The sequence below is a fragment of the Panthera pardus genome, unplaced genomic scaffold (genome assembly GCF_024362965.1).
Source record: "Panthera pardus isolate Hobbes unplaced genomic scaffold, ASM2436296v1 HiC_scaffold_4, whole genome shotgun sequence".
NCBI lineage: Eukaryota > Metazoa > Chordata > Mammalia > Carnivora > Felidae > Panthera > Panthera pardus.
This window is the reverse complement of record NW_026526969.1, coordinates 20,460,649-20,488,059: the sequence shown is the minus strand read 5'-3', so window position 1 is coordinate 20,488,059 and position 27,411 is coordinate 20,460,649. Positions and strand designations below refer to the sequence as shown.

At 54.4% G+C, this 27,411-nt stretch overlaps 2 protein-coding genes across 2 annotated transcripts in view; one reads left to right on the top strand and one right to left on the bottom strand.

Annotated features, from left to right (window-relative positions):
• The window catches only part of MGRN1 (mahogunin ring finger 1), a 55,679-nt gene extending 38,568 nt beyond the window's left edge, over positions 1 to 17,111 (bottom strand). The window contains 1 exon segment of the mRNA XM_053894012.1: positions 16,858 to 17,111. Coding sequence (XP_053749987.1) covers positions 16,858 to 16,945 — 88 coding nt within the window. The 5' untranslated portion in view covers positions 16,946 to 17,111.
• Positions 17,112 to 22,488: 5,377 nt separating this feature from the next.
• On the top strand, positions 22,489 to 27,411 carry UBALD1 (UBA like domain containing 1). The gene is given in 5 exon segments (XM_053894060.1): positions 22,489 to 23,115; positions 26,569 to 26,631; positions 26,941 to 27,042; positions 27,045 to 27,207; positions 27,210 to 27,411. Coding segments are annotated over 5 exon segments (534 nt in total). The 5' UTR covers positions 22,489 to 22,995; the 3' UTR covers positions 27,296 to 27,411.

Here is a 27,411-nt window from a genome sequence, read left to right as displayed (position 1 = left end):
TATACCTCAATAAAGCTGTTCTTAGGGATTGGGGGAACCTGAGTTGTCAGCTGGGAGTTCATCAGTAAGTTTTTTGATATTAATCTTTAACGTGATTTTTGGGGGGGCAAAAAACCTGGAATTAGACGCTATTCTTTATCAAAACCCTGTTAATTCCCATCTACTTATTTAAGTGACATGGGTTCTCAACTTCAAATGAAAACCAGAACCAAAGCTTGTGCTGACCTGGTCTCACTCCAGCTGTGGGTTATGTTCAACCGTGACCACAGGAACCAATCAGGGACGAAAGGAGCCCACTCACCTAAGAGACACCTTTTTGATGTATTTTATGTTCGATGCGTATTTAGGTTTACTATTTATAAAAACTGTAACCTCAGGGGAGGTGCTGTGGAAAGACATATACAACGTGAGGAATGGGAAGCATGGGTTCTGAAGGAAGGGCGTTCGCGGTGTTATTCTCTGTGTTTTGCTAGGTTTTTCGAAAGTTCACGTTTTTAAAAGGGAACTTTTAGGGGCCCCTGGGTGGCTCAGTCGGTTGAGCTTCCGACTCCGGCTCAGGTCACGATCTCACGGTCTGTGAGCTCGAGCCTCGCGTCGGGCTCTGTGCTGACAGCTCGGAGCCTGGAACCTGCTTCAGATTCTGTCTCCCTCTCTGACCCTCCCCCGTTCGTGCTCTGTCTCTCTCTGTCTCAAAAATAAATAAACATTAAAAAAAAATGTTTTTGGGGCGCCTGGGTGGCTCAGTCGGTTGAGCGGCCGACTTCGGCTCAGGTCATGATCTCGCACTCCGTGAGTTCGAGCCCCGCGTCGGGCTCTGTGCTGACAGCTCGGAGCCTGGAACCTGTTTCGGATTCTGTGTCTCCCTCTCTCTGACCCTCCCCCGTTCATGCTTTGTCTCTCTCTGTCTCAAAAATAAATAAACGTTTAAAAAATAAAATTTAAAAAAAAATGTTTTTTTAAAGGGAACTTTTAAAGGAAGAATGTGTGCGCAGAGGACCAGGGAAGGAGTGTGTGTTCCTGTGTGTCTGCACGTGCATACAGGTGTGTGGTGTACCCAGCTGCAGGGGTGTGCCGTGCATGTGTGTGTGTCTGGGCGTGCGTGGTGTGTGTGTGTGTGTGTGTGTGTGTGTGTGTGTGTTGACAAGGTTTAGGACCAAGAGGAGCAGGCCGAGCTCTAAAGACGAGGGAGGGAAAAGAGCAAGAAAACACCATGAAGGGGAGAAACGAAAAGGCAGACAGACAGGAAGATGAAGGAGAAGACAAACCACCACCACAACCACCAGGCTTTTTCCTCCATGCCCCCTGATACGGAACCCACGGAGGGGACACAGATCCTGCCCCTCCTCTCCACGCAGGACGATATCAGAGGTCCCCTCAAAGCCCCGTGACTTAGCCCCATGCTGAGGCCACCCCCACGTCCACCCCCAACACACACAGGGACAGCAGCCAGTGAATGGGGTCATCTCACTGATCTCACTGCCGGCTGCAAAGGGCGGCTGTTCGCACACAAGGAAAGAGCGGCGTGGGAAGACCGTCCCCATCAGAAGGGCTGAAAATCCTATGGCCACGCGGAAGGCCTGCTAGAGGCGATTTGGGCCCAGAAGCCCTGGCTACGGGGCACTGACACACTCCAGGACCTCACGGCCGCAGGGGAACCCAGACGCTTCACCTCCTGTGCGCCGGAGGGATTCACACTCTGCCCTACTTACAGGTGGCTAGGTGACCTGGATAACCAACAGGTGACCAGCCACAAAATAAAGACCAAGGGAGACCCCCTCCCCTGGGGGCCTCCCAGCGTTCCCACACACGGCTCTGTTGTCCTTTACACGTGGACGGACACATGTGTTCATCATCTTTTACAGATGAGGAAAATCACAACCACGAGGCTCCCGTTAGAGGCTGTTTCAGTGATGGCCGGTGCAGGTGGGAAGGTGCTGTCCCTTCCTCACAGGCCACAGAGCGAGCCAGGAGGGCTCCTGGGGCTGTTTTGTCTGGTCACTCTCAAATGAATGGTGGTATATACACATGGTGTACCAGGATCACCATTTACAACCCCAAAAAGGCAACACTCTAAATTACTTAAATGAACTAATAACCCTGCTAAGGAGCGAGGCACCAGGACACTCAAACTCTCCCCGGGATCAGAGTAAAGGTCAAAGCCCAGAACATTCCACACCAAAACTGTCAGGGCCCCCCAGCAGGCAGGGTGAGGAGTGGAGTAAAAGTGGGATCCTAACATTCTCCCCAAAACACCCGCTCCACTCTAACCCTTCTTAGCTACACGTTCACAAAACCCAAGTTTCATCAAGAGACCAGAGTTTGGGACCCTGCTACAGATCGAATGTTTACTTCCCACCCCCCTCAAATTCACACGTTGAAATCTGACCCCCAATGTGATGGTACTGGGAGCTGGGGCTTTGGGGAAGTGACTAGGTCATGAGGAGGTGCTGTGATGCATGGGATTAGTACCGTTACAAGAGGCCCTCCAGAATCCCCTAACCCAGCCGTGTGAGCACAGCGAGTAGACAGCTGTCTAGGAACCAGGAAGAGGCTCTCACCAGACACCGAACGTGCTTGCACCTTGATCTTGGACTTCCCAGCCTCCGGAACTGTGAGAAATAAGTGTCTGTTGTTTATAAGTCACCCAGACTGTGGTGTAGACACAGCAGTGCAGACAGACTTGGACATACCCGCTGGGTCTAAGGTCCCAAGTCTGGACCCCTGAGAAGCATGTGCAGCAAACCCACCAACCTATGGGATCCCCACAACAGAAAGAAGCCGGGCGGGCTCCAGCCACCCGGGATCACCTGGGGACAGCCACCACCATCACCGCCAGGGCTTCATCAACTCTTGGTGTCACCCAAGACCTCAGCGAAAAGCCCTCACCAGGTGAAGCAGCGAGGGCTCCTCCTCCCAGGCATCTGTTCCAGTCGTCCCCGAGGGGCCTCTGCACTGCTGGAGGGAGCCTGGGATGTCCCAAGGGACCTTGGGAACTCTAGGGCCAGAGTTCTTCATTGAGGATGAGAATGGAATGATGTGGAGAATGAAGTGACTAGTGCCATGCTCTAGCAAGCTGGCGGTCTCAGGAAGAAGCAACACCTGTGGGCTTTGGTGAAGGGAGCCCCCTAGAGGCTACACCTGGGAGCCTGGACTCCTTCAGAGCCCCTGCCCGCACCCTGGCTCCTCGTGGGGACTCAGGCCGGGGGCCCCCATCTCCTGCGATTCTCAGCAGCGGCCCACCTTCCTTCCCCACCCTTTCAACACGCCCGCACCTCCTGGCCTCAAGTCTCTGTGTGGTTCTAGGTAATGCAGGACACGCAAACTCGGTTCTAGGTACCACAGGCTCCCTCCTTGCACTCCAGACGTTCCAGACCAGAGACAGTGATGCTATCCCGAGCAGCCAACATCCCCATGCCTCAACCTACAGGGCCACGAACCAGTGATTCTGCTCTGCCCTCTGTGCTGCCTACCTCACCTTGCACCACCTTCCTGGGCCATCCTCTGGGATTCAGGCACTTTCTCCATTCCCTGTGACCCAATAGGCTGCTCCCACCCTGCCACTCAGCAGGAAGGCCTCTTACGAACTCCCTGCAAGCCCGCTCCATAGCAAACCCTCCTGCCCCAACAGTCTTCACAGTAGGATCATCACTGTTCTTCTTTATTTGTTGGTTGGTTCACACTCTGTCCTCCTCTGCCCACGACCAGGGATCACATGCATCTTCACTGTCCTGTATCCCAGTGACCACCACCCTGGCTTGCATACAGGAGCCTGGTAAAAACCAGTTGAATGAACGGAGGAAGGTGGATGACACAGTTACTACGATTTGACAGCAGAAGAAATAGGAGGCACAGAGCGGTCACATGACCCGCTCAAGCCACAGCACCAGCCAGAGGTGGCGTCCTCACTGAAGACCTGTGTGGACCCCAGAGCTGCATGCTGCACACTCAACTACTCCAGCCCACTGTGTGCTCTTCCCACACCGCCATCCAATTCTCCAGTCTTCGGTGGACACCGACTGATGACCTACAAATTCAGCTCTATCCTGACACCATCCACCTGGAGACAGCATCAGATCCCACAGATGAAGGGCTCAGCCCCACACCACTGCCCCCTCCCTTCAGATGCCAATCCCCAGTCCGGGTGGTCACCTGTCAACCGGCTATAAGCTGGACATTCCCACGACCCCCCAACTAATTTGCTCGAGCTGCTAACAAAACTCAGGAGAACAGCTCACTTACCAGATTACTAGGTCACCAGCTTAATATAAAAGGACGCACCTCGGGAGCAGCCACATGGAAGAGATGTCCAGCGCAAGGATGGTGGGAAAGGTGCGGGGCTTCCACACCCCCTCTGAGCGCTCCACCCTCCCAGCCTCTCGCTGTGCTCACCAACCCAGAAGCCCCCTGAACCCGGCCCTTCAGGGTCTTCGTGGAGGCTTCGTCTTACGTGGGCTCGGCTGATTCAATCACTGGCTGCTGGCGACCCTCTCGATGTCCAGCCTCTAACCACAAAGTTGGCTCCAAACGCAGCCAGGCCCCATCCTTAGGTGCTTCCCCGAATCTCATCAACATAAACTCGGGTGTGGTTGAAAGGGGCTTGTTATGAGTATCAATACCAAATTCCAAGAGTTTTTTAGAAGCTCTGTGGCAGGAACAGAGAAAACACATCACAATGTCCCCTGTCTACCCCCCCGGGTAAAGCAGGATGTTAGACACCCTGCACAACCCACTGCTAAGAAACACAGCTGGTGCTGGGCCCCGGGACACAGGGTGTGTGTCTCATGCTGCCCCAGTCTCCCCTACTCCAGTGGGGCTCGGAGAGGCGGGGCGGCGGGGGGGCGGGGGCGGGGCGCTGAGCAGGCGTAGGCAGGGGCTGGGAACAATTCACTGATTCCACAGGCCATAAACTCCTCTCATTCCCTAACGGGACAGATGTTCCCGGTTACCAGCTTCCCGAATCCGCTGTCACTAGGCCCCAGCTGGGCCTGACCAATGCGAGATGAGAACATCACAGTCCCCGAGTGATCTCAGGAAAGCATCTTCAGGCTCGTGAAACACCCTGCCGATTCCCCCTGAGCCAAAGTCATGCACGTACAGACAAGAGCGCTTCTCTGCTGGCCACATGCAGCCTAGGTGACCTAGTGTGGCCTGGCCTGTGTCCCCATCAGTAACACCCAGGCCTCAGTAAAAAACACTGGGAGCAGACTGATGAGGACAGCTCAGGATGTCCTCAGGATAAAAGGAGCCAATAATGCAAAGGAGCCTTGCACATGTGAAAAGGCATCTGAGAAACATTCGATTCCCAGCCCCTCCCACCCCCCTCCCAAGCATGAAAGCGTTACCACAGCCGGACCATATTAAACAAAAATCTCAGGGCACCTGGGTGGCTCAGTCGGTAAGCGTCCGACTTCGACTCAGGTCATGATCTCGCGGTCTGTGGGTTCGAGCCCCGTGTCAGGCTCTGTGCTGACAGCTCAGAGCCTGGAGCCTGTTTCAGATTCTATGTCTCTCTCTTCCTCTGACCGTCCCCTGTTCATGCTCTCTCTCTCTCTCTGTCTGTCTCAAAAATAAATAAGTGTTAAAAAAAAATTTTTTTTAAACAAAAATCTCTCAGTCCCCAACATCACAGAGGAAAGAAAGATGACCTGAGAACAACTTTAAGCAAAGACCGTTTCACTGAGTTCCAGACTAAGTGCTTGTAGCCACCTTTTGTAAGAGGAGGGGTCCTTCTCTCTTCTGGAAACAGCCTCTACCAATAGGGGTGGGCCCCAGCGGCGGCCCAACTCCGGTCCCCTCGACAATGCTCGTTGGCCAAGATGGACACCCGGCGGTGCTGGACCAACACACGGTTCTCTCTCCTGTGGAAGTGGATCAGACACCGGAGGACTTGGTCCTTGAGGACCCCTGAGGGATGGCAATCAGGTACGGGCAAGGCACAGCAGAATGACACTGAGTCCAGAGGGGACATGGGGCTTTTGTGTTCTGGTGGCTTCCACATCTTGGGTCCCAACCTCAAGTTCCAGAGACCCACCCCCCACCAGGCTTCCAACACATTCCGTTCTTGCCTAAGCTAGTCTGCATCAATGCCATAGCGACAGCCAATTTTCAAGAATTAAAAACGTAACACAAAGCACTTAGGAAAGAACTCATGCAAATCAGTGAGAAGGGAGACAATCCAATATGAAAAATATGCAAATGATTTCCACACCTCACAAAAAGAGGAAGAGAAATGGATGGTAATTTACATATGTAAAGGTGCCCAACCTCCCTGGTCATCAGGGAAAGTAAATAAAAACTACAATGAGTGGGGCGCCTCTTGATACAGACTCATGGCCTTGATCCCAATGTCATGGGATTGAGCACCACGTCTGGCTCCATGCTGAGCGTAGAGCCTGTTTGATATTCTCTCTCTCCCTCTGCCCTTTCCCGCCCCGCTAACGTTCTCTAATTAAAAAAAAAAACAAAAACAAAAAACAAAAAAACTACAATGAGACAACCATGGCTAAAGTTACGAAGAAAACCAAACACACACACCCGACTCTCCCCAGGAGAGAACGCACGACAATCACAACTCTGCTCTGCTGATGAGGGTGCAGGTTGGTGCAGCGGCCCCACAACACCTCAAAACCTGCTGCAAGCCCAGCACACACAACCAACCGCTCGGCACCCACCGCCAGCTGGGACCATGGCCCCCAAGAGACAGGTCCTCAGGGGACTGAAAACTCGCAGACACAAAAAGTAGGGTGGTGGGTGCCGGGGACCGGCGAGTCTGTGTGTAAAGGGCACAGAGTTCAGCTGTGCGAGAGGGAAAGAGCCGCACAGGGAGAGGGCAGTGGGCGGCTGCACAACAGGGATGTCACTGAACTGCGCACTTCAAACGGTTATTAAGATGGGCACTGTTGGGGCGCCTGGGTGGCTCAGTCGGTTAAGTGTCCGACTTCGGCTCAGGTCACGATCTCGCGGTATGTGGGTTCGAGCCCCGTGTCGGGCTCTGTGCTGACTCCTCGGAGCCTGGAGCCTGTTTCGGATTCTGTGTGTCTCCCTCTCTCTCTGACCCTCCCCCGTTCATGTCTCTGTCTCAAAAATAAATAAACGTTAAAAAAAAAAAAAAAAAAGATGGGCACTGTTGTGTGTACTTTACCACAATTAGGGAAAAAATGGACCCAAAGAAATCTGATCACGGGCACCAATGCAGTCACAGAAGTGTGCACAGCAGCGCTTTTCATAAGGGCTCAAACTGGAAATTCCCCCAACGCCCTTCCCCATGGATGAAGATGTGGTGGCATCCACAGACACTGGACTCTAACACAGAGGAGGCCAAGCTGACTACTGTCCCCATGAACGGTATGAGGGCCTCCTCACTGCAGAGGAGCAAAGAGCGGCCAGTTCCATCTATCACATTCAAAACAGGCAAAATCACCTCTGGTGGACTCGGAAGGGAGCCTCCCAGGGAGGAGGGAGGCAAAGATTGGGAGGGGGCACCAAGGGGGTGTGGGGGCTGCGACTGTTCCATTTCTTCAACATGTTCACTTTGTCATCATTCATCAAACTTATGATTTACACGTTTTCTAAATGCGTGTTACTCTTCACTTTTTTTAAGTTGTTATTTACTTCGATGTTAAACAAACACATGCAGACAGTCCCGCACTTAATGGTTTGTCTTCTGAGTTTTAGACTTTACAATGGTGCAAAAGCAATATGCATTCATCAGAACCCACATTTCAAATTGTGAATGTGGATCTTTTCCCCAGATAACCATCTGAGGTAGGAGCCTCCCCTGGGGAAGATGGGCAGGGCAGGAGCCCCAGGTCCAGGCAGCCATGCGGTCACAAGGTAAGCACTCGTGCTTGCGACCATTCTGAGCCCAGAGAACCATTTTGGTTTTCGCTGTAAGTATGGTATTCAACAAACATGAGATGTCAAACACTATCACCAAACCAGCTTCGTGTTGGTGATTTTGCCCACCCGTAGGCTCACGAAAGTGCTCTGAGCGCATTTAAGGGAGATGAGGCTAGGTTCGGCAGGTTCGATGTATTCAATGCATTTTCGATGGGGACACAACCCCATCACAAGTTGAGGAAGATCTGTGTATTGTGGATATACGCACACATTTTTTAAACAGTGCACAACCGAACACAACCCTGAAAGGCCCCCAGGGAGTCTGGTCACTCAGGGATGTCCTGTGGGTCAGGTGTGGATAACAGAAGGCTGCAGTCATCACAACGGTGGATGCCAGGGCCACCTGGAGGGAGCCAGCACGGCGGTCTGCCCACTTGGGGGGGTCGGGCACCCAGGACCAAGCGAGAGGGCACGACTCGGGATCAGGCAGGATGAAAGGGCAGGGAAAGTGGCTCCAGGACTTCTTTTAGACACAGAGGTGGGGAGACGTTCCATCAGTCATTCCTCGAGGCTCGCGCCTCCTCACCTGGCTCCATGACTAAGCAAACCAACTGATCTCGTGTTAGGCAGCGAGGGCCCCTCTCCCACGCGGTTCCATGCCATCAGCTTTTCTGCAAACAGCAGAGGGTGTGGGCCTCATTCTTCCTCCTTCCCACTCCCATCCTGGAGGGGCGGCCACCCCCTAAGGCCCAGGCAGGGGCTGAGCCTGCTTCTCCCATCTCTGAGGAGCTGGGCAGACGCAGGGGCAGCGAGCGGAACTGAACAATTCCCCTGTTATTTACTGAGGCCGAATCAGGCGCCACATGGGTGGTGCATGTGACACCATCTGCCCTTTTATGGGACACCATTTTATGGAGCGACACAGAATCCTGAGGGTGAGTGACTGTACACAACCACACAGAAACGCACACAGGAAATGCCAAATGGAACACGACCCCATGAGAACGACCGGTCCGGACAGCACTAGGCTTGGGAAGCGAGGCAGGCGGCAGGGGTCACTGTCCACGGGGGCCATCCAGGAAGTGGAGGCCGGCCTCCAGGAAACTTCTGGGCCCGCTGAAAAACAAAAGTTCAGCAGGGCAGGGTACGGTCCCACCCTGCCAGCTCACGTGGACTCTCGGAGTCAGAACTGGAAGAGGCCTGGGGAACCAGAGGTTAACCCCAGTGAGTCAGGGAAATGGGGCCAGAGAGCAAGCGCCTGGCTCAAGGCCACAGGTTGAGGACAGACTCAGGCCTCAGGACTCTGAATCCAGTGCTCCTCCCACCACACAGGCTCGATCTCATGTGCTAAACTGATCTTCCGTGACTTTCCGTGTTTGCGGATGGGTGTGTTATAAACACAATACAGGCCGCCCCAACCGTGAGGAAGAAAACACACGCATGCGCTCACACACCAGTACAAACCCACACCCCTTTTATCTTGGGCTACCGGGCCCTCAGTGCCACGGCTCACTGGAATGGCAGCAGCCACCTCCCTGGCATAGGATCAAAAGCCCAGTGGCCGAGCGGCCAGACCAGCACAGGCCTGGGTTTTCTTCCCCGAGTGCCAGGCTGCACAAGCATGTGGAGCCGGCTCACGGACGTGAGAGTCCAACAAAGCCCAGGGCAGCGAGGCTGGCAACGAGGTTAGCAGGAGCTGACGGTCTTGTTATTTTCAAGTCAACAAAAAGTGACGGTGTGTTAACAATTCCCAGAGAAACTATGACAAGTCCCCAGAGTCACTGTGCCCTGACGCATGCCCTGAACTGAATACACGATGCAGGGACCTCAGAAACAAACACAGAGCTCCAAGCCTCTCAGAACCCTGAGGGCAGCCGGCACTCTCACCGGGGGACCCACCACACCTCAGCTCCTGGGCCCCAGTGGCCGGCTCCTGAACCCCAGTAACCCAGGGTCGCTGCTGCAGGGAAACGGGTGCTCAGATGCCCACCCACCATGGCCCGTTCAAATTGTTTCCTGTTGCTGTTAGTTTTTTACTGTTTTTACCTAAAACATAACAGCGGAAGCTCAGAAAATACAGCCTGTTTATGCAGCTCTTACAACGATAAAACCCAAACCAAGTTCACATGAGCAGAAACACAGAACTAGTTCTCTTATGAGCACAGCACAGGTGACACGGGGAAGCTGAATATGAATCCAGCTGAACCACACGACGCTGGTGACGATGGTGCAAAGTCTCTGAGCAAGAAGGTGAACCTGGCCCTGGACAGGCAGAGCCTCCTTCTCCCCATCCACTCCCCATCCTACTGTCACAGACACACGGGGCTCAGAGCACAAGCTCACTCCCTTGGGACATGATGGCCCAGGGACCCAGAATGCCCCTAATGATAGAGAACGTCCGCCTTCATCTCAAACTTCGGCCTCAGTTCGTTTCTTCAGCTGCCAAATAAATCAGTCAGCAAGGCCCCACCCTGGAAATGGGAGACCCTGACACGAGTGTTCGGGATGTTTTTACACTGCCAGCAAGACCTAGGCTCACAGCAAAGGTCTTGCACATGCCCTGGGCCCCTCCACCACCTGGCAGCAGACCCAGGAGTCCTCAGATCCCCGGCAGACACCCCACGGGATATGAGGAAGCCCGCTGTGAGCAGTCCGTACACCGAGGAGGTGAGGTTCGTTTCCTTCAAGGCCTGTTGCACGAGCATCTGTCAAACGCCTACTGTACACGAGACTCAGATGCTGGGTGACGAAGGCCCGGGCTGATTTCCAGTTCCTCCACTAGAGGACAAAAGTCTAGGGTCACAGGACATGGCAAGGCTCCGGCAAGATAAAGGAGGTGAAAACACTGTGAGAACACACGCACAAACAAAAGGTTTACATCTCGGGCATATCTCCCCCCCCCTCCCCTGCCTGGGCCGGTAGGTCACATGTCTGATGGTCCCTCCTTCTGACCCTTCTCATGGGTGACCTGGTCCCAGCACGACCTCCCTCAGACACCAGGGCAGGGCAGCCAGCAGCGCTCTGAGACACACAATTAACAGTAATGAGAACAGCGGGAGGACAGACCGCGGCAGCAGCTGCCCACGGCCACGTCCTCTGTGGCTGCAGCCCGCGCTGGCTTCCGCATGTCCGCACCTTCTCTTTAGGAGCTCGCCGTGGTGTCCTAAGTCCTGCTCTGACCCGCAACTGGAGACCGGCCGGCTGTGTGGTCACGGCAAGGGAGGCCAGACACAGACCCTCACAGTTACGGAGCTGACTTTTTGTAAAAGTGCAAAGGCGGCCTGATGGAAAAAGGACAGTCTTCTCAACAAATGATAATTAAATGACTGAATCCCCACATGCAAAGAAAAGACCTCGGAGTTTTACCTGAGGCCATACACACAAGAAAACATGAACTCAAAATGGATCATAGACCTAAATGCATGAGCTGAAACTTTTCTAAAACTTGTATGGAAGAAACAGAAAATCTTTGTAACCTTGAACAAGGTAAAGATCTCCCAGCTATAACTCCAAAAATATTAACCATTAAAAAAAAAAATCGATAGGGGCGCCTGGGTGGCTCAGTCGGTTTAGCGGCCGACTTCAGCTCAGGTCATGATCTCGCGGTCCGTGAGTTCAAGCCCCGCGTCGGGCTCTGTGCTGACAGCTCGGAGCCTGGAGCCTGTTTCAGATTCTGTGTTTCCCTCTCTCTGACCCTCCCCCGTTCATGCTCTGTCTCTCTCTGTCTCAAAAATAAATAAACGTTGAAAAAACAAGTCTTTAAAAAAATAAAATAAAATAAAGTTTATTTAAAAAAAAAAAAAATCGATAAATTGGGGCACCTGGGTTAAGTTGGTTAAGCATCTGACTTCTTGGTTTCAGCTTGGGTCATGATCCCATGGTTTGTGAGTTCCAACTCTTTGCTGACAGTTCGGAGCCTGCATGGGATTTTCTTTCTCCCTCTCTATCCCTCTCCTACTCGCGCATGTGCTCTCTCTCACTCCTTCCCTCTCAAAATAAATAAATAAACTTTAAATCACAGAGCTGATGAATGAACTGTATTACTGTATCCAGAAAAATGGAACTACTACTCAGTAAGATTAACAATCCACTTTTTAAAAAAAATGAACAGGGGCGCCTGGGTGACTCAGTCGGTTGAGTGTTGGGACTCTGGCTCAGGTCATGATCTCATGGTTCGAGGGTTCGTTCCCCGCATTGGGTTCTGTGCTCACAGCTCAGAGCCTGAAGCCTGCTTCTGATTCTGTGCCTCCTTCTCCCTCTCTCTCTGCCCCTCCCCCTGCTCACGAACACTGTCTCTCTCTCTCAAAAATAAATACACATTAAAATTTTTTAAAAGTAATAAAATAATAATAATTTAAAAAATGAACAAAAGACAAAAACAGACTTCTGTCATGTGCGCCTCTCTCTCTCTCTCTCTCTCTCTCTCACACACACACACACACACACAGTATACAAATGGCTAATAAGCACATGAAAAGATGCTCCACGTCTTTAGTCATCGGGGAAATGCAAATCAAAACCACAATGGGACACCGCTTCATGCCCACAAGGATGGCTACAATTAAAAAGGTAGGCCAACAGGGTGCCTGGCTGGCTCAGTCTGTAGAGCATGTGACTCTTGATCTCAGGGTCCGGAGTTCAAGCTCAGCTCCAAGATGGGCAGAGAACCTACCTGTTGGGCGAAGAGCCCAGTTTAAAAAAAAAAAAAAGATAGATAATAATAACTGTTAGCAAGGATGTGGAGAATTGGAACCTTCACACACCGCTGGCGGGAATATAAAATGAAGCAGCTGCTGTGGAAAACAGTCTGGCACTTCATCAGAAGGTTAAACACAGAATCACCATATGACCCAGCAATTCCACTCCAACGTGTATACTATAGACAATTAAAAAGGGCCACACAAATGTTCAGTGTTCATAGCAGCGTTATTCATAATAGCCAAAAACCGGAAACAACCCAAATGTTAACTGGTAAATAAACAACATGTACTATATCTGTACACAAAGGTACAGACACCTGTTACCACGTGGTAGAACTCCGAAGACGTTGTTTTAAGTGCAAAAAGCCACACACCAAACTACATGTTGTGGGGCACCTGGGTGGCTCAGTTGGTGAAGGGTCCAACTTCGGCTCAGGTCATGATCTCACAAGCTTGTGAGTTCGAGCCCCGCATCGGGCTCTGTGCTGACAGCTCAGTCTAGAGCCTGCTTCCGATTCTGTGTCCCTCTCTCGCTCTGCCCCTCCCCTGCTCGTGCTCTGTCTCTCTCTCTCAAGAATAAATAAAATGTTGGGGCGCCTGGGTGGCGCAGTCGGTTAAGCGTCCGACTTCAGCCAGGTCACGATCTCGCGGTCCGTGAGTTCGAGCCCCGCGTCAGGCTCTGGGCTGACGGCTCGGAGCCTGGAGCCTGTTTCCGATTCTGTGTCTCCCTCTCTCTCTGACCCTCCCCCGTTCATGCTCTGTCTCTCTCTGTTCCAAAAATAAATAAAAAACGTTGAAAAAAAAATTTTTTTTTAAAAAGAATAAATAAAATGTTAAAAAAAAAAAAAAAACTTAAGGGGCACCTGGGTGGCTCAGTCAGTTGGGCATCTGACTTCAGCTCAGGTCATGATCTCACCCTGTGTGGGTTCGAGCCCCGCGTCAGGCTCTGTGCTGACAGCTCGGAGCCTGGAGCCTGCTTTGAATTCTGTGTCTCCCTGTCTCTCTGCCCTTCCCTACTCACGCTCTGTCTCTCTCTGTCTCTCAAAAATAAATAAACATTGAAATAAAATTTTTTTAATTAAAAAAAAAAAGAAACTACAAGTTGTATGATTCCTTTTCTTTTTTACCTTTGAAAGAGAGTGCACACATGTGCACATGAGCAGGGAAGGGACAGAGAGAGAGGGGGAGAGAGAGGCAGAGAAAGAATCCCAAGCAGGCATGAGGAGGGAAGGGACAAAGAGAGAGGGAGAGCGAGGGAGAGGGGGGAGAGAGAGAATTCCAAGAATGCTCCGCACTGTCAGCGCAGAGCCCAACACGGGGCTCGAACTCACAAAGCCATGAGATAGTGACTTGAGCCGAAACCAAGAGTCAGACCTTTAACCAACTGAGCCACCAAGTGCCCCTGGATGATTCCTTTTATATGGAGTGTTCAGAGAGGGCATATTTTAAAGACAGAAGCCAGATCAGGTGGAAACCAAGATGGACTGCAAACAGGCACAATGAAACTCTGGAAGGTGATGGAAATGTCTAAAACTGATTTGCACAGTTGTATAAATTTACTGGAAGTCAACAAATCATACATTTACAATGGATGAGTCATATGACATACAACTCGATAAAGTTGCTTAAAAAGTAAAATGAATAAATAAATACAACGAAAACAAAGCAAATGTAATTAAATTTCAGCTAGGTACTGTTGCAGTACATGCTGAAAGTTCCACAAACAAAAGAAAATTGGACAGATGTTAAAAGTTCCCACCACAAAAAAAAAAAAAAAGTGATGAGGATGCTAACTCACCTTATTTCCTGACATGTACATTTATGAAATCATTAGACTGCACACCTTACACTTACATAATGTTATATGTCAATTAAGTCTCAATAAAGCTGGGAGGGATCAGTGCTACAGATATGTTAAAAAATATTAGCATCCAGGGGCGCCTGGGTGGCTCAGTCGGTTAAGCGTCCGACTTCGGCTCAGGTCATGATCTCGCGGTCCGTGAGTTCGAGCCCCCGTCCGTCGGGCTCTGTGCTGACAGCTCAGAGCCTGGAGCTTGTTTCAGATTCTGTGTCTCCCTCTCTCTCTGACCCTTCCCCGTTCATGCTCTGTCTCTCTGTCTCAAAAATAAATAAACGTTAAAAATTAAAAAAAATATATTAGCATCCAATTTTTCTCTCCTCAATATTATCGATGAAATTAACAGAGACCTGAGAAGATAACTTTCTCATAAAGCGATTGAATGGTCCACAGGGCCAACCCCTAAAAATCATCTGAAATACCCCTGGGGACCTTGTCCACCCTTGGAGAAACATACTAAGGTCCTGCTAAGGTCATTTCTGCCTCAGACTGACCCTCCCTGAGCAAGGTGGCCCGAGGGACAAGGAAGCCCAGGGGACAGGTTTTGGACTGGACAGGTCCAGGCAAGCACTGCTATGGTGCTCTAAGGTAGCCCATGACATTCACCTGCGTGCCACCCTAATCGATTAGTTGTGGCCGACTGGCATGTTCATTAATGGCTTCTGAAACCAAGTCCAGGCTTGGTGACAAAGAGTGTCCTGAATGATTAGCCAGGTCTACCACACAGAATCTGAAAGTTGTGTTATAAAGGCCTTGTGCTTGTGGTTTCATCCAAACACCCAAATGAAGGAACATCAAGTATGTGGCCCTCGTCCTGGATTAACATAGGAAATGCCACATTAAACTCTGATATCTCTGCCATGCTACTGCTAACTGCTATTAGGGTCTGAAATGTCCACCTAATTTCCTTTTTAAACCTTTACAGCAATTAACATTTTAGGAGGACTTTCAGTGCCAGTCACTGTTCTAAACACTGTACAGGGCTCAACCCATTTTACAGATGAGGAAACTGTGACCCAGGGGGCTACGCAACTTGCCTCCAATCACTCAGACAAAGACAGGCTGGAAGAACATCGGAGATGAAAGACAATGAATTCAAACAACTGCTTCATGAGACGTGGGGATGTCAGCCCGCAGGCCTTCAGGGATCCCCACACCAGGCTGGGCTGCCCTGCGCTTATGCTTGGGACACAAGCAGGCAACAGTGGCTTCTGCCCACTTCGGCCTCATCCCCTTCTGACTGCCCCAAAACGCTGTGCTGGTCTCCACCCCTCTATTCTCCCAGACACTCCCCCTTTGGGGGCTTCCAAAATCAGCACAGAGCAGTTCTTAAATCTGAGTGGACATCAGACTCATTTGAGAAATGAGTTTAAACGCAGGTTGCTAGGCCCCAGCAGGTCTGAGGCAGGGCCTGGGAAATGCATGCTTAACAAGCTTCTCTACCAGTGGGAGTGGGTGGTCCGCGGCTACACTCAAAGGAAACCTGGCCTGGTGGGTGCGTGAAGGCCAACTGTGAGGCCTACAAGACCCCGATAGCAGATCAGATTCTTCAGAAGCCAGGATCAGGTGATCCAACCGAAAGACCCCCTGAGGTCCAAGTTCTCTGTTCTTTTTCTTCTTTCCAAGGCAAATGACCCCACGAGGAGATCGAGAGGAAAGAACCCAAGCTAAAGTCCTGGGTCAGTCCACACTCTTTAGAGGCAGCAAAACAGAGTGTAAACAAGTCCACAGGGGTCAGATTTGTGGTCCTGCGCCTAGATGTGCTTCCACCCAGGTCTAAGACCTTGGGAAAGTCACTTCCTTGCTGCAGGCTCAAGTCTCCCTGCCACGGAAAAGGAGACCAGAGAACCAGACAGGTCTCCTCCAACCAGTCTCCTGTTCTCCAGCAAGGGCTCCAAGCCTTACCCCATCAAATCTCCTTGGGCCCAGCCCCTCTCCTGCCACCCCCCCATTCACGTACACACAGGAGAGCTAAGCCTCTGTCCAGATGGCATGGGCAGTGTTCAGAACTACTGGCCCAGTCTTCACACCAAGCCACCAAAGAAAGCCCAAACTGACGATGGTGTGATGTCAATCCCTTTGACAATGACCACTTTGTAAGCGCAAGCTAAGCGCCGAGCACCGTGCTAACCCCTCACCAGCATCGCGCCCCGAACCTCATCCCAGCCCTAAGGCTTTCCGGTGAGTCTCCCCTGTGTGCAGACGAGAAAAGTGAGGCGCCCAGAGGCGAAGTGACTGACCCAAGGTCACCCAGCCGGGACGGGGCAGGCAGCCCGGGGCTCCACCCACGGCCCGAGTGGAGGTCGCGCGGAGCCCCGGGCCGGGAGGAGCAGGGAGGGCAGCGGGCCGGGCAGAGCCCCCACCGCACCCTCTGCGGAGAGCCTCGCGCGGGCGCGCCCTGCCCACCCGGGTTCCGGCCCAGGTCTCGCCCTCCGCTCCCGGAGCCGAGCGGCCGCTCACCGGACTTCGGGGGGTAGCGATAGGCCGAGTTCGCCTGGATGTCGATGTCCTCCACGCCCGCGATGCGGCGGCTCAGGATGGAGCCCATGGTGCACGGCGAGCCGGGCCGGGCCGGCCGGGGCCGGGACGCGGGCGGCGGCGGCGTCCTCAAGCGGACATGCCCCGGACCAGGCCACACGGACACTAACCCACGGCCGCGGGCGCCTCGGCCTCCGAGCCCCAACCCTCAGCTCCGCTGGGGGCCCGACGCCACGGCGGCCCTCCGCCCCCCGGGTATGAGGCACTTCGGGAAATGGAGTCCCTTCACTTCCCTTCGCCACCCAGGGCGACGGGCTGCGGCACGGGCACCCTGCCTAAGAACTACATGTCCCAGGATGCCCTTCGCCACGGCGTCGTGAAGTTGTTGACCAGCGTTCAGGAACAAACCAAATGGACCTGAATCCAGAGGGGAGGATTCATCACCGCAAACTGACCTTCCCTCTACATTCCAAGCACGGTACTAGCATCGTAACTCTTTAGCCTCCTAATCATCTGTTCATATACAGATCCTCATAGGAATCCAGCGCCTTCCATTTACCCCCTGTCTGAAATATCTCCCTGAGCCACCATGGTTCTCCCCACTTCCCAGGGTTTATCTCCGGCCCCGGCCAGAAGAGGGCATACCTCTACCTGCCGCCCGGCAATAGCTGGGGTGGAACCCAAGGCCGTCAGGAGTGGGGCTCCCTGGCGAAGCCAAGGGCTTCCTTCAGCCCCTTTCCAAAACTCAGAGCTTCTCTTTGGCTCCACGTCCAGAACAATCACCCTGAAAACATAATTTTACAGCCCCACACCGAGGCAGTAGACCTCTTCTCATTTTACATATAGAGAAGAGACGGCTGCATATGAGGTGTGGAAGGCAAGTTTAAAAAACCGGTCAGGATTCAAGGCTTGCCGATTGCAATGTACTTTCCTGGCTTTTGAGTCACATAAAATTCTGTAAGCAGGCCAAGTGGAGGTCTGTTTGGCCTACTTTTCAGTTGAGAAACGGGTTTCAAGAAGAAAGTGACTTTCTAAGTCAAGTCTGCTGTATCAAGAAAGCTGGGAGAGCAGTAGCTGCTGAAGGGTCTCAAATAGTAAATGCACCACATTCCCCGTTAAAGTGAGTCCTACACATTTCTGGTGGCTAGAATCCAGAATACAACCTTCTATTGTCAGGGAACCTGGGAAGCCAAAGTTAATAGAAGAGGTGAAAGACTTATGTGATTATGAGTAGAGTTCCAGATCTTGGAAGAGCCGGATTATATCTGTGCTTCACAATCAAGATCCCCATTTACCGAGCACCTACTGTGTGCCAGGCATCACGTTGAGGACTTTATACAGAGTCATTGAATTTTCTGATGTAGCTTTTATTTTATTTTATTTTTTAAGTGTTTATTGTTAAGAGAGAGAGAGGGAGAAGATGAGTGGGGGAGGGGCAGAGACAGAGGAAGACATAGAATCTGAAGCAGGCTCCAGGCTCTGAGCTGTCAACACAGAGCCCAACGCTGGGGCTCGAACTCAGAAACCATGAGATCATGACCTGAGCCCATATTGGACACTTAACCGACTGAGCCGCCCAGGTGCCCCTCTGATGTAGGTTTTAATTCCCAATTCACAGAAGAGGAGAGTGAAGCTGGGAGACGTGAGGTACCCAACTCAGGCTTCATTGTAGGTACATGGTAATAAAGCTGGAACTTGAACAAAGCCACTCCTTTTACTGCCACACTCCCCTCCTACTCCAGAGGCAGGAACATTCAGATGTACTATGTTTCATGGCTCTTGCCACCGGATGGGCCTGAAGACCCCTCCACTCTTTGTGATCTTCCTTCCCCTTTCCTTCTGTTAAATCATATAACGCTTGTGTGTATACACACACACATATACCAAAACTGAATTCAATTTACTGGCCTTCCTGTTTGGGGGATAGCATAGATCCTGACGTTCTCATTGAAAAACAATCCTAGGAGCATGTCCTTCCTATACATCCTGGGCCATTTCCATGGGCTGGATGTTTGATTAAACATCCTTCTTAATAGAGCTTTGGACTTGTTCTGTGCTTACCCATGCCCCGCTGGGAGACAGGCCTTTTTTGATTTGTTATTAGTTCTCTTGTCAACATCTGTGCTGATTCATTTATTTATTCAACAAATATTTATTACTCAGGTACTATGTGATGGGCAATGAGCCAGACTATGAGCCAGGCAACAGGGATCAAATGCAAGAATGCTAGATGTGGACCACACAGGCTAGTGTAGAAAGACATTAAAAAGGTGAACAAAATGTGGTGGGTGCTATAGGAGAATAGAGGTGCAAATAAATGATAAGACAGGGGCACCTGGGTGGCTCATTTGGTTAAGCATCTGACTTCGGCTCACGTCATGATCTCATGAGTTTGTGAGTTCGAGCCCTGCATCAGGTTCTGCGCTGATCATGCGGAGCCTGCCTGGGATTCTCATTCTCTCCCTCCCACTCTCTCTACCCCTCCCCCACTTGCTCATGTGTGCGCTCTCTCTCAAAATAAATAAAGTTAAAAAAATAATAAGAGACACCTACTTATTGATAGGGACGTCAGGGAAGGCTTCTCTGAAGAGGTGACGTTTAAGCCAGGACTTGAAATACAAATAAGAGCAAAGGTGGGGGGGCAATTCTGAGGAAGTAAGCCAATCCAGGTTCCAAGAAGAGAAAACACCAGGTGCAAAGGCCCGGAGGCTATAAGGAGCTGAGTATGATCCAGGAGCTCAAAGGCCAGCGTAGCTAAAATCAAGGTGGGGGGTAGAGTATAAGAACAGAGGTCAAGAGTGAGTCAGTGGCCAGATCTCAAGTCCCCTCAGTCAACCAGCATTGGGTCTTTCACACTTAATTTTAGCCAAATGACCTAAAAGCGATAGCATTGGGTCTTTTGAAAGACACTGGGCACCGTTTATGGGCACCTGGGGTGAGTCCCTTGAGTCTAGCTTTCTGAGCCTTCTGACGGGGCAGGATCCTCGCCTATTCATTCCTGTGCTCCCAGAGTCAGGCACCCAGTGATCTGTGGAGTGTTTGAAAGAATAGAAGCAGCTGGCTCAGTCAGCAGAGCATATGACTCTTGATCACAGGGTTGTAGGTTCAAACCCCACATTGGGTGTGGAGATTGCTTAAACATTAAATCTTAAAAAAATTAAAAATGGAGGTGGGAAGGAGGAGGCCAGGGCATGCTGGGGAGGCTCTGGCAGAGTCTCCAATTCCCTGAACTTCAGGTAAGATGGTACGGCTAGAAATACCTTTTATTCCCCTGCCCCCATCTACTGGTCCCAGCTGTCAGGCGCCTGCTAAGAAATCCAAAGTCCATTCTTTAGCCAGGCTGATCCTGGCTGAAAACAAGGTTGTTTTTTCCTCCCCTGCTGCCCTTGGGAAAACTAGCAAGCTAGCGGGGCCATGGGGACCAAAAGAGTGACCTTTGCTCCTGCTAGCCTCATCTGCCCCACCCCAGCCAGAACAGCTCCTTCTGAGCTGGACAAGCCTGGGCAGGTAACTGAGTGTTGCTGGATAAGGGTAGGAGGAAAGGTGAAGGTACTTCCCGTTTCCTTGAACAAGAAAATCCCCTAGCAGGCCCTGCCAGGACACTGCCCGTTCTCACTTCCCAGACATACACCCTCATGGGCTAATGGGTGCCTGTTCTCCACTGGCTCTGAACACAGGCAAGAGTGTAAGGAGGTTTGGATTCCAGCCTTAAAAGTTTCCTCATCTGTAAAATGAGGCTTGGGCTCGTAGAGTGGTCCAGATGGAGGCAAAGAGGTGAGTACCAGAAATAGTGCTGAGCACTTCATAGATATTAATATACCTTCAGCAGTCCTGGGAGAGCTCCACACTCCTACCTTGGGTTCCACAAATGAAATGAAGCTCAGGGCTACACTACTTGTATCCAACATCAGTCACTAAGCAGTGGAGTCAAGACTGACAACCAGATCTATCTGGCTCCAGAACCATCTCACCGTCCATCACGCTCTGTCTCAGTGGAATAGTGATAGCAGAAACCACATCCAAAGCCCACTACCTTGTGCCGAGCGCTTTACCCACGTTAATTCATGCTTATGATGCTTTGTTAAGGTGAGGGGCCATTCTTAACAAGACCAGGAATGTCCTGGCACTATCAGGGTTTGCAAAAAATGGCAGAGCCTGAGTGATCCCCATGTGGCAGAAGAGACACCAAAATCTGATTTCCCATGAGGACAGGATACCTCTACCAGGCTGAGGTGCTCACCTGGCAGAGGACACTGAGAGTCCACCCCCTGCCTGTAGGCTAGGCCAGGGAACCTAGCCCTTGGAGGCCGCTTAGCACTCTCATTGTGCAGGTCTCCCTGGAGCTATCCTGGTGCCCCAGCACTCCCCAGGCCCCCACAACCCTGGATCCCTTCAGGCCCTGTCCACCGGGCTCCCATTATCCTCCTCCCACCAGCTAAAGACAGAACCTCTGGAAAGATGAAAGGACCCAGGAAGGGGTTCCCCCCACCCCTCCGGTGTGGGATAGCTCCCTCCATCCGGTGCAATTCTAACAGTGAAGCGCTGGGTAGGGAGGGTGGGGTGCTCCCTTAGAACCAGACGCATCCAAAACATTTCCTGATCCAGACTGGACCCTTCGGCCACCATCTGGACGCCACACTGAGCCTAAAGTGGACAATTGATCAGATCTAGTAAAACCTCTCAATGACTTTTAACCCTAACCCCCCAGGGCCTGTATCAGCTTCCCGAAGGCACTTTTCATACTTCTACGTTTCCACAATTGTACATCCGTTCTTTGGGATTTTTGACACACGGCCCCAACCCACCCTCGCCACCAGGAGACCCTTCTCGGGTTTGCTCTCCGCTGTAACCCCGGCTGGCTCAGGGCAGGGCAGAGTAAGGGCCCAAACATCGGTTGCCCAACGGATGAAATTGGAGCCCAGGGAGCTCTCGGAACCGGGCCAAGGTCAGTCAGAGCGGGGGTTGACCGCGCCAAACTCCTCCTCGCCTCCCCGCCCGGGATCCCTTTGCGAGCACGCCCTGGTCCCACACACCCGACCCTAGACGTCACCCGGAAGCGGCGCGTGCGGAACTGTAAACACTGCCCGCAACTCCCCCTTTCTCCCGCTCGCTCCAGTCCCGCCCCCGCCCGCCACGTGACGCGCCCCCGCCGGCCCCGGCCCAGCGCCCGCCCCCGCTGCAGCCTCATTGGGCGGCCAGCTTTGTTTACCTTATATGGCCAGGTCCTAACACTCTGAGGCCGCCCATTGGCCAAGGCGCGGCCTCACTCACTTGACGTCATTCGGGACAAAACGATGCAAATAAACCGGGGCATTCTGGGAATAGGAGTTCGGGGCCGCCCCGGAACTGGCTCCGCCGGGTCCTTGCGCCCGCTTTCCAAAGCCGAGATTTCCGGCAGAGCGCACGAGATTTTGCGTGGGAAAGTGGGAGCCCCGCGGGGAGGGAACCCGGAGGCACCAGGGTCTGTCCACCTCGTGTTTTGTCCGCGCCATCCCATCCCCAGACGTAGTGTGTGTGTGTGTGTGGCTAAGCGCCAAACCGGGGAGGGACCCGCATCAGGAGTGGGCGACGTGAACTTGTTGCTCTGGGTGTTGGGGGGGGGGGGGGGACTGGAAGGCTTCCTGGAGGCGGTGACTTTCTGCAGAGCCCTAAAGGGCAGATTCATTCATCCAAGGAAGGAGTATTTTTTGGCGCCTATTGTGTGACAGGCTTTCGGGTCTGTGTGTCCTAGAGCTGCCGATTTGTGCCAAAATTCCTAGGGGACCCCCACCCCCAAGTGTGCGCCCACTCAACAGAGGGATGCCAGGCATACCGGGCAAAGACGCCAGCGGGCCCCGCCTGCTGGACCCCCGAGAGCGTGACGGCCCGCAGACACGGCCGCCCGCTTCCGCACACAGCAGGGACAGAGTCCAGACACACCTCTTCGCGCCCCCCGGCCGGCCAGGCGGCGCGGGACTACATCTCCCAGCATGCCCCCGCGGCCCCGAGCCAGGCGAGGCTCGGTGAGTCACAGCCGCACAGTAAATATTTGTATTAGCCGGAGCCGGCTCGCTAATGGTGGACGCGTGAGGCGGAGGAGAGCGGCGGCGGGAGGGCAGCGGGCAGCGCGGCGGCGGCGCCATGTCCGTGAACATGGACGAGCTCAAGCACCAGGTCATGATCAACCAGTTCGTGCTGACGGCGGGCTGCGCGGCCGACCAGGCGAAGCAGCTGCTGCAGGCGGCCCACTGGCAGTTCGAGGTGCGCGGCCGGGCCGGGACCGGGGGCCGGGGGTCCGTCCCGCCAGCCACGCGTGTTTGGGTCGGTGTGGACACGTGCTGGTGCGCGCTCCGCCCGGGCCGGGGCCGCGCACTCGGCCCAGTGTCCTGGCGTCCGCGCTCCCCGTTGACCGGGCCGCAGCGCGCACACGCGGCGTGCGGGTCCGGCCGGGCGGTGCGGCCGCGTCTACGCGGTCCCCGGAAACGCCGCCCGCGCGGGGTGGGCGGGAGGGGCGGCCCGCCCGCACCGGGGCCCGAGATGCCCGCCCCCCCCCCCGAGTCCCCCGGCGGTCGGGATGCGGGGTTCCCCCTCTTTTGTTCGGGTAACGGCCAGGGCGGGGCGTCGCCGCGGCCCGGACGGACAGTCGGCGGGCGGCCGGAAGGAGGACGCCCCGGGTTGGGGCCGAGTTGGGCGCGCGCCGCCCCCACCTCGGGAGCCGCCTGGTGGGACGGGGAGCTCTGGGGCCCGTGGGCAGAGCCGCCCCGCACGAGTGGGTTTGAGGGTCTGCGTGCCCAGTGGTTAGCTCGGCGGCGCGTGTGTCCACGTACATGTGCATTTGTATTTACGCACGCGCCACGCTACGTGTGGGCATGTCGGCGTGTGTGTAAACACGCAGTCCACCCGGCGCGCGGGTGCGGGCTGTGTGCTCCGTGTACACACACGTCGCCGTTTTGCAGTTGGTGCCCACGCGTGTACACACACGAGTGTACGGGTGCTGTGCTGGGAGCCCCACACTACAGCTACGAGTGTGCATATGTGCACCCCGCCCTAGAGGCGTGTTCGGGTGGCCTCCTCTGTGCTGGCAGATGAATTTACCTGCACAGTGCACGGCGTGGTTTACACGGTCCGGTGGCTTTTCGGTCAGCTGGGTAGGAGGTGGGGCTGCCCCAGTCAGGACCCCACCCACCAGGCCTCCCTGACCCACAGAACACTAGTGCCCACAGCTTGTGCTGCCAAGAGGCCACCTGGCTTTGCCTAGCTCAACTGCCCCAGAAATAACCCAGGGTGGTATCTAGGGAAGAGGCCAGAGTCCTTGAGCTCCACCCCTCACAGGTGTAAGGTCACAGCTCAGACGGTGTCTGTGCCCTGCCTGCCGGGAGCCTGGTTTCCTGATGGGGAGCCACCCCAGGAAAGGTGTTCGGGCCTGCAGGGGATACACTGAGGACTCTAGGACTCAGCTTCTTAAGAATGGGATAGGGGATCAGAATTCTAGCCCAAAGGTTTGGACAGCCTGGGGAAGCAGTGGCCTATCCAGCCAGGGGAATCTTTGCTCACACCTTTCTACCAGCGCTCTCAGCAGGGACCGCCGACCCTGTGTGGTCTTCACACAATGTGGGAGGTTGCTCTTTCTGGGCAGTTCCCTTTCCTCCTCTGGCCTCAGTTTCCTCCCTACCTCCAGCGTGGGAGTTGATCTCTAAGGAGCCAGTGGCCACTCCCTTGTGCCCACCGCCCCCAGGGCCTGCAGCCCCACCCTGCAGGAAGCTCCCTAAACAGCCTGTTTGTCTCGAGGGCTAGATGTGGCAAAACTTGCAAAACCACATTCACGGCAGTTTGCTTGAGTCCCACATCTGCACACATGGCTCCCTCCCTGCTTGGGGCTGGGCGGGCAGGTGTCTGGTGGAAGGGCCTGGCCTGTCTGGACTCTCAGCCCAGCGCAGGGAGCCTGGCACCAGCTGGGCTGTCACTCAGCACGGGTTGGTGTCGCTCCACCACACGAATTAAAAGTGTTGCTTTGAGGATTGAAATGCCCGGGGGAGACCTTGTCCCCAAGAGGGGCCGGAGCTGCCTGCAGATTTGGTGGCCTCCTGAGGTAGGAGCCATATGCTTCGGGCTCGTGGAGTTTCCGTTTCACATCTGTCAAGTGGGGGATATGGATACTAGGGAGGTTTACTTAAAGTGAAATGGGTTGTGAACCCCCAAACCTTAGGTCCTTGCGTGAGAGCGAGTGAGGGGCTCCCTGGGGCTACTCTTTCTGTACCCTCCCCCGCAGGCTCACAGTGTTTTTGGGTCACATCTCTGTGATTCAGGTGTTAATGAGGACAGGAGGCTGCTGGGGGAGGGGGACCTGTGTGTTTAAGTGGTGGTGCTTTAAGGCAGCAGTGGTGCTGGAATCCTCACTCAAATGGCCTTTGGATTTGCTGTTGGGAAGGAATAGTTGGGGTGTGTCCCCTGGGGCTCCTGGGTGGGAAGGAGTCCTGAGGAGGCGCTTAGAGACCAGCACCCACCCCAGCCTGTTCCCACACCCTGTCTGGGGACACTGGGGTAGGGCATCTACAGCAGGAAATTCCAGAAAAATTCATTTGAATGTAAAAAAATAACAAAACCCCAGGGCAAGCCCTGGGAGCCAGCTTGGGTTTCTGGCTGTGTTGGAGGCGGGGGAAGGGATTGGGTCCGGGCTGGGCTGGGGAGGGTGGTGAGCCTCGGGGGGGGGGGGGGGGGGGGGGGGGCTGGTGATGGAGGGCAGCTGGGGCTGGGGCTGGGCCTGGGCCTGGGCAGGGCCCGGCAGACCCTTCACACACTCCCTCTCCCAGCACTTTCGCAAGAGCAGCTGGTTCCCTTATTCTCCTCAGTGCCCCTCCTGCAGGGCCCCAGCCAGGACAGACCAAATGCAGCACCTCCCTCAGGGCTCCTGGAGCCCCCTCTCCCCGGGCCTTTGTCTGACACTCTGCCCCCTCTCCCACTCCCTTTCGCACCACCCCAGGTGCCCGACCGCATGTCTGCCATCCCCCTGCTCTGACACCTTAAGAAACATTCTGAGGGAGGCTTGGGTGAGGGGGCCAGCGAGTGCAAAACCCAGGCCATCCTACTTAATTCTGGCTCTCTCAGCTGGCACTTGGGTCTTAAGAGGTTACTGCGGCAAGGGACGGGAATGTGGAAGCCGCCTGGTCCGGTCTCCTTGTGGTGCAGTTGGAAAAACTGAGGCCCAGGTCATGGCAGGCTCCTGTGGCCAGCCAAGGAGAGAGGGCAGGTGGGTCACAGACTTAACATCTGGAACTTTTGCTGTCCCCTGGCTCCTAGATGAGGAGATTGAGGTTCAGATTAGGGAGCCGCCACCCATGGAGTTGGTGACTGTCTGGCTCCAATCTCCCAAATCAACAGCTGATCTCTGCTAAAGGCCTTTCCCTGTGACACCAGGAAGGGGTGCTGCCTGCTCCCCTCCCGAGGTCACAGTGCAAGCTGGAGGGAGGCAGGCAGTGTGAGGGTCTTCAACCGCCTGCAGACCTGCCTGGGAGCCTGTGGCGCCTCCTTAGGAGGTGGCAGGCGTTGAGTTGTGACAGACACACTGCTTACACTCACTTCTCTCCCTTGGTAGCCAGGCTCAGGGCCACACTCCAAGCCCCAGAAATCCTGGGAACGAGGGCGGCGCAGGTCCACGGAGGGGGTGGGGGTGGGGGGGCCAGAGGGTAATTAAGCTTGGGTCCTTTCTTCCCACAGACGGCCCTCAGCGCCTTTTTACCAGGAGACCAACATCCCTATAGCCACCACCACCACCAGATGGTAAGTGTCCCTGCAGTCCCCGGGGTGCTAGGGGGCGCTCCTGGTATAGGGCAGGGGAAGGAAGCCGCCGTGGCTCTCTGCAGTGGAGAGGCCGCTGGCTCGCACTAGAGGGTCCTCCGGGGACATGGCCCGTGGGTCTGGAGCCCCCAGCTAGGGGACTGTCCTACGGAGCCAGATGCATCCAGGGAAGAGGCACAGAAGCTCCCAACGGTGGCTGGGTGTTGGTCTGCTCCTAGGAGGGAGGCAGTGGGAGGCCGGGGGCTCCCGGAAAGGGGTGCTCACCCCCCACTCTGTTCTTCACCCCCACAGATGTGCACTCCTGCCAACACCCCTGCACGCCCCCCAACTTCCCCGATTGCCCTCACCATGTTCTCCCGTCTCAAGGCTTCCGAGAGTTTCCACGGTGGCGGCAGAGTGGCAGCCCAATGGCCGCCACGGCCACGTCCCCCCCGCCGCACTTCCCCCACGCCGCCACCGGCAGCTTCGCGGCACCAGCTGGCGACCGCGGCCTCGCCCCCAGTGGGGGGCCACAGCACCACCAGCCACAGCAGCCGCCCCTGTGGACTCCGGCACCCCCTTCCCAGCGTCAGACTGGCCGCCCTTGGCCCCCCAACAGGCCGCCTCAGAACCGAGGGCCCACCCCGCCATGGAGGCGGAGAGATAAGGGAGGCCCCTCCCCCCTCCCGGAGGCCAGGACCCTGTGGGGCGGGGGAGAGGATGTCTCCGCGGGCCCCCTTCACCCTCCTCTGTCTGCACCCCCGTTCCCCGGAGCCCTGGAGG